The sequence below is a fragment of the Plectropomus leopardus genome, chromosome 12 (assembly GCF_008729295.1).
Source record: "Plectropomus leopardus isolate mb chromosome 12, YSFRI_Pleo_2.0, whole genome shotgun sequence".
Taxonomy (NCBI): Eukaryota; Metazoa; Chordata; class Actinopteri; order Perciformes; family Serranidae; genus Plectropomus; species Plectropomus leopardus.
Window position 1 is genome coordinate 13,489,256 of NC_056474.1, and position 6,490 is coordinate 13,495,745.

The 6,490-nt window shown below is 40.8% G+C and overlaps 1 protein-coding gene across 1 annotated transcript; it reads left to right on the forward strand.

The window, feature by feature from the left end:
* The first annotated feature begins 1,275 nt into the window (after nt 1-1,275).
* On the forward strand, nt 1,276-5,678 carry glula (glutamate-ammonia ligase (glutamine synthase) a). Its single transcript, XM_042497901.1, has 7 exons — nt 1,276-1,414; nt 2,434-2,621; nt 2,702-2,863; nt 3,904-4,050; nt 4,134-4,261; nt 4,355-4,554; nt 4,646-5,678. The coding sequence occupies exons 2-7, from the start codon at nt 2,456-2,458 to the stop codon at nt 4,956-4,958; spliced, it is 1,116 nt and encodes a 371-aa protein (XP_042353835.1). The 5' UTR covers nt 1,276-1,414; nt 2,434-2,455; the 3' UTR covers nt 4,959-5,678.
* The last annotated feature ends 812 nt before the right edge of the window (nt 5,679-6,490 follow it).

The following is a 6,490-nucleotide window of genomic DNA, read 5'->3' on the forward strand; positions in this document are numbered from 1 at the left end:
AAGCACGTGCTCGGATAAAAAACTGCATCCCTTACACATTTACACTTTTTATTTTTGCATTGAATGTAGCTCCTCGGGTTGTTTTTGTGAGGATGTGGATGCTCAGACACAGAGGAGTGGAGTGGCACGCGGCTGAGCACGATGCTGAAGTTAGTTTCCGATTCGTAGCTTCCGTGACAGCAGCTAAGGGGAGAGTTAAGGACATTGTAATTTGCAATGCTAAAGGACCTATATGTGAAAATGCACAAAATGGGAGATTTCACTGCATTTTTCACATGTAGGCCAAATTGGACCACTTCCTAATCAAAAGCCACTATAAATAGAAAGGTCAGCTGTGGACTAGATTATCCCAAAAATGATAAAAGATTAGGCCTATTTAAAACACAATTTCAGATTTGTGAAACCTATATTTTGTTTGTGAAAATAAAAGACAGGCAAGAATGCAAAAAAGGGAGATTTCACTGCATTTTTTCACATGCAGACCAGATTGGACCAGGTCTCTCTCAATAATTACTACACACAAACAGTTCAGTTCTAGACTAGATTATCCCAAAGATTATTTAAAACACAATTTCAGATTTGTGAAGCCTTTATTCTGTTGTGAAAACACAAAACAAGGATGAAATCACATTAAATCACTATAACATTTTTTTATTATTTGTTCCACAAATCTGAAATTTTGTTTTAAATAATCTTCAACCTCCCTGGGATAATTTTGTCCAGATTGGACCTGACTAAGGATGATGTTTTTTGATCTGGGCCTGGTCCAATGTGGTCTACGTGCAGTGAAATCTCCTTTTTTTGCATTTTCACAAATTGAATACAAGTTTTACAAATCTAAAATTGTGTTTTAAATAATCTTTGCTCTCTCTACGATAATCTAGTCCAGATTTGACCCATTTAAGTATGGTAGTTTTTATATGGACCTGGTCTAATGTGGTCTACATATAAAAATGCAGTGAAATTTCCTTTTTTCCACAAATTTAAAAGTGGGTTACAGACAGCGTTGAAAATTACTTAAAAAACATACTTTCACGTGAGTACCAGGTGCAAAAAGCAAGAATCAGTCGGAAAGTGTTGCAAATTATGTCCCCCTTAACTCGCGCCTTAACTGCTGAATCGGAAGCGAACTTCAGCGTCGTGCAGCTGAGCTCCTGCTAGAGGGCGGTGCGGCTCCGTGTGCAGCCTGTCCAATGACCGGGCTGCATGTGCCTTCAATCACACTTGGAGTAAACACACTACAGTCTCCCCGACCAATCAAAGACGCGACGTCCCAGTTCCTGCTCTTATAAATATGCACGGATCCCGGAGTTTCGGTACCGGAGAATGAGACAGACACTAGCGACACATCCCACGAGAAGACATTGGACCTGCCAGTCCTTTAGTTTTTATTTCAATTTCCTCGTCTATACAGGTAATTTATTCTTTTTCTCGTGTGTTTTTTAACTTCAGTGGGAGTGATATAGCAGACTTTTTTTTTATTGTTACAGACTTTAGACAAGGAAGTATTTTCCCGCTTGTGATTTATCCAATGGTTGTGAGACTCTTAGTATCAGAGAGTAAAGTATCAGGTGTTGGGTTACAGCGAGGAGGTCTATGATGTAATATTGCCTCACTGTGTGGCAGATTGTAACCATGGCTACGGCAGGCGAAATGTCAACGGGATGTACAGTAATGATGCGTTTTGCTGTTAGTTTGTTGCCTTATTGTGTATTTTTCCATGAGGCATCCTTTGTGAGGGGGCGCGTTAAATCCAACATTGACCATTTAAAACCTGGTTCGACATCGGTTTTCTTATGCTGCGTTGAGACGCCTCCCACAAGCTATTTAAACCATTTTTCATCCTGAGAAAATTGGCTTGTTGTAAAAATATAAGGGGGTGAAAGGCAGATGCCAACTTGGCAAAAAATGTCCTACAAATGGCAATAATCAGTAAAAGTTGACGAAGAAAATTAAATGGAAGATTGGTTTTAAAAAAGGGGGGTAAGACTTTTTAGATATGTATCAAAAATATATTTCTAATTATTATAACAGCATATATGTATATAAGAGGGGCATATATTGTTAAGTTGCTCATTGCTTTCTCCTCATTTTTCTTTTTTTTTTTTTTAATCAAACCGGTTTGCTCAGGTTTGGAGATTAATGCTCATGCACATGCGGTGGCTTTTCCTTTTGTCTCCAAACTGGAGATGGGTGGAAAAGGCTGGAAATGTGCCTTTAAAAAAAGACTGCAAATATGCCTTCTTTTACATCCTCCACACGTTTTTCATCCCTTTTTCATTCTGGAAGAAGAAACAATGGTGCTGTTTTTGTGTTTTTTTTGCGCCCTCCCTCCACCACCCCTCCTCCCCAAACGCGGTTACGCAACATGTGATCCAGAGCGCACCGAGGTCTCATACCTGCTCTCTCCTCCTCTGCGCCTCTCATCCTCAGGTGTGTTATAGTAGGAAATAAGATGGCCACATCCGCCAGCGCCACGTTGAGTAAAGCTGTAAAGCAGCAGTACATGGAGCTCCCTCAGGGGGATAAAGTCCAAGCAATGTACATTTGGATTGATGGAACCGGAGAGGGGCTCCGCTGCAAAACCAGGACGCTGGATTTTGAGCCCAAAAGCGTGGAAGGTAAGCAGCCTCCTGGATCTCCAATAATAACTATGATCACCTTAAGTCCTAAAGTGTAACATAGCTGCACTGTCCTGTAGATCTACCTGAGTGGAACTTTGATGGCTCCAGTACATACCAGTCTGAGGGCTCCAACAGCGACATGTATCTGGTTCCTGCCGCCATGTTCCGGGATCCGTTCCGCAAAGACCCCAACAAGCTGGTCCTGTGTGAAGTGCTCAAGTACAACCGCAAACCTGCAGGTAACAAATAGGGTCAAAATAGATGTAACTTAAAATGAATGGAATCATTTGCAACAATTTAACAGACATGGCAACTATTTAGAAATTATTTGCCCTGTATTATATTACGTAACAGACAATAAAACACATTAAAAAGATGCTGTTACTGTAGCAGAAGTTGCTTTTACCCTCAGGCCAAAAGCATCTTCAAAGAAGACACTGCCTGATACTGCCAAATCTTATAAAAAAAATAGTCCTTTTTAAGTCATAAAGTTGTTGGAAGTAAACGTATTGTGCTGTACTTAAATTATATTTGCTATAATTTTATATAACAAATTGACAGCGTGATACAGTTGATAGATGTGACAGTGCACAGTGGGCTAGAAATTACTTTAAAGAGGAGAATGGTGAGGATGCAAAAGCCAACTTTTAACTAGAATGTGCCATGTTGAAGGAAAATTGGTCTTTTTATTTGCTATATTTTATCTTAATATTTTGAGTAAAACAACCGTGTAATCTGAGTTAATCAGGGCCAATCTCTGTGGATCCCTTTCAACTATTTGAGATTAAACCGGGCTATGTTGAACTGAAAAATGTGAAGTAGTTGCTTGCACGCACTTTTTAACATTTTGCATACATTTACATCCTTTGACACAAGTTCACTGATTTGAATATGCACACACTCATTTGATATGTGCATACATGCTTATGCAGGAATTAGGAAGTTGAGGCTTGTACATGTGGAAGTAATGGACATATCAGCTAAGTAGGCTTTAACATAGAATAACATTAGCAAAGAAATTTAAACTGAACTGACTGAATAATTATTCAAAAGTTTAATGCACAATTTACACGGATCATCCCAGACCTTTTTATCCAGTAGCTTTGAGACCCAAAGGAAAATCTAAAAATGTTGCACACCTGTCATGTTGAAAGTCAAAGTACTACATGTACGCTATAATTTGCCTTTCTGTTTAGATGATACTAAAAGGTGCTTTGCAAAACTGGCCCAGGTGGCTGTATGTGACTGTACTGATCTGAGTTTACTGTTTTTTTTGCAGAAACCAATCTCCGAATCACATGCAGCAAAGTGATGAACATGGTGGACGACCAGCACCCCTGGTTTGGCATGGAGCAGGAGTACACCATTCTGGGCACAGACGGACACCCTTTTGGCTGGCCATCTAACGGTTTCCCTGGACCACAAGGTAAGCATCTTGTTTGAAGTTTTTGTGCCAATAAACGTGAATTCATGTCTGGATGTTTTGTCTAATGATCAACATGCTTGCAGGTCCGTACTACTGTGGCGTTGGAGCCGACAAAGCCTATGGCAGAGATATAGTGGAGGCCCACTACAGAGCGTGTCTGTATGCTGGAGTTGAGATCTGTGGCACGAATGCCGAAGTGATGCCTGCTCAGGTAAAAATAGAATCCTAATCCATGTGTAGACTTTCAAATTATTTTTTTGGTTTTATTAGCCAGTAACTTATAATTATAACATTTGTGTTTTAGTGGGAGTTCCAAGTCGGACCCTGTGAAGGGATCAACATGGGTGATCATCTCTGGGTGGCTCGCTTCATTCTGCACCGTGTCTGTGAAGATTTTGGCGTTGTTGCCTCATTTGACCCCAAGCCAATCCCTGGCAACTGGAACGGTGCTGGCTGCCACACAAACTTTAGCACAAAAGAGATGAGGGAAGACGGTGGATTAAAGTGAGTAAAATCAAAAGCACCACGGAGTTTGATTCAACAGTTTTGCCAGTTTTTAAAACTCTAACGGGAATTTTGTCATTTCTGCTTTCAGAGCCATTGAAGATTCCATCGAGAAGCTTGCGAAGAGGCACAGCTATCACATCCGTGCCTACGATCCAAAAGGGGGGCTCGACAACGCCCGCCGTCTCACAGGCCACCACGAAACCTCAAACATCAACGAATTCTCCGCAGGCGTGGCCAACCGCGGCGCCAGCATCCGCATTCCTCGTAACGTCGGCCAGGACAAGAAGGGCTACTTCGAGGACCGCCGCCCATCGGCCAACTGCGATCCGTACGCTGTGACCGAGGCCCTGATCCGCACCTGTTTGCTGAGCGAGGAGGGAGACGAACCTGTGGATTACTAAATCCACAACTCAGTGACTGACTCCCACTGCCCTCCTGACTTTATCTTTTTTCTTTAAACTAGTACTGTGTTTATTTTTCTCTCTCTCTCTCTCCCACTGAGATGATTTTAACCTGCATTTTAATGGCTTAAAGTTGACTGGTCAACTTAAAAACATGACAAGGTAATGAGATCCTTGGTAGTTATGCGCTGGTAATGGCAGGGTACGTTTTTCCCCTCATCTTTAGAAGGGATCTGCTTTTGTAACACTGTTTTATAGCCCATGTCATCTCTTTCCCTTTCTGTCGGTGACTAAAATGAACTAAAAGCACACATGGACACTGAAGAGTAGAGCTGCTAAGGCTGGACAGCATGTGTAACTAAATAAATCTTGACTAGTTCATGTACTGTTAATATATGTTGACCTGCCTTTTCGAGTATCCAGTCTTCAATGTTACTAATTCTTTGATTTTATGAAGTGTCTATTTTTTTAAATGGCAAATGTTTGATGTCTCCAGACACACTGGGTCAACTTGTATGGTACACTTTGTAGATGTCTGTACCCAGCCGTTTGTTGTTCAAATGTGGTGGATTTGTCCATAATGCCATTTGTAGATTTCCTCAAGGAGTTTTATCCTTTTGTTAACTGAGATATTGTAATGCACCTGATTTGGTAAAACATCATGTTTACTGGACCTGGTGTTTTTTATTGATACATTTAAAACTTTTATTTTTATCACAACATGGCTGTCTGACTCTTGACTTCAAGACTTATGAGGGGTAGTTTGGGGAAATATGCTCACATATTTCTTCTTATTGGAGCAGATTTAAAAAAAAAAAAAAAAGACTACAGCTAGCAGCCAGTTAGCTTAGTTTAGCAAATAGACTGGAAGGGAAGAAAAAGTATCTCTTAAGTTTTCTGATCAACATGTCTGAAGATGGTGATTTAGTGCTAGTTGATGAGGTGGGTGTGCTGCTGGGTAGGTTGCCAAAGAGGAAGTGGGTATACTCTCATACCTGTATGTTCCTCTGGCTTCTGGCTGATAGATGGGCATGCTGCCAGTGGAACAAGGAAAAACTCTGCATGTCTGTTTCCAGACAGGTGTGTAAGAGAGGGACGAGCAGAAGACAGCTTAGTGGAAAAAACTCCTACACACTGTTCAACTTACAAAAATTATTATATTAATGCAATATCACAGTACAAGACCTTCATTGGGCAAACGGTTTTGTGACAAAAGTCAAAAAACTGTTTGCCTGATGAAGGTCTAGTACTGAAAAATGGCATTAAAATAATGACTTTTGCAAGTTTTCTTAGTTTTGCATTTAATTTCCTAGAAAATAGTTGGGTATATACCATATAACCCATTAATACCGTCCACTGTCTGTAGACACACGTTTGTTACCTTCAGATAGAGCCAGGCTAGCAGTTCCTGTTTGGTCCCAGTCCTTATGCTAAGCTAAGCTAACCAGCTGCTGACTGAAAGCTTGTCATTGGTTTAGCCATTTGTAGACGGGATGATTCACTGAAATTTAGATCAACACTCAAGTAGTCTG

What these genes read in the sequence shown, in the direction of transcription:
- glula (XM_042497901.1), top strand. Translation starts at nt 2,456, where the DNA reads ATGGCCACATCCGCCAGCGCCACGTTGAGTAAAGCTGTAAAGCAGCAG. An exon ending in TGAGCCCAAAAGCGTGGAAG is followed by an intron (nt 2,622 to 2,701) that starts GTAAGCAGCCTC and finishes ACTGTCCTGTAG; the next exon opens with ATCTACCTGAGTGGAACTTT. An exon ending in CGGTTTCCCTGGACCACAAG is followed by an intron (nt 4,051 to 4,133) that starts GTAAGCATCTTG and finishes ACATGCTTGCAG; the next exon opens with GTCCGTACTACTGTGGCGTT.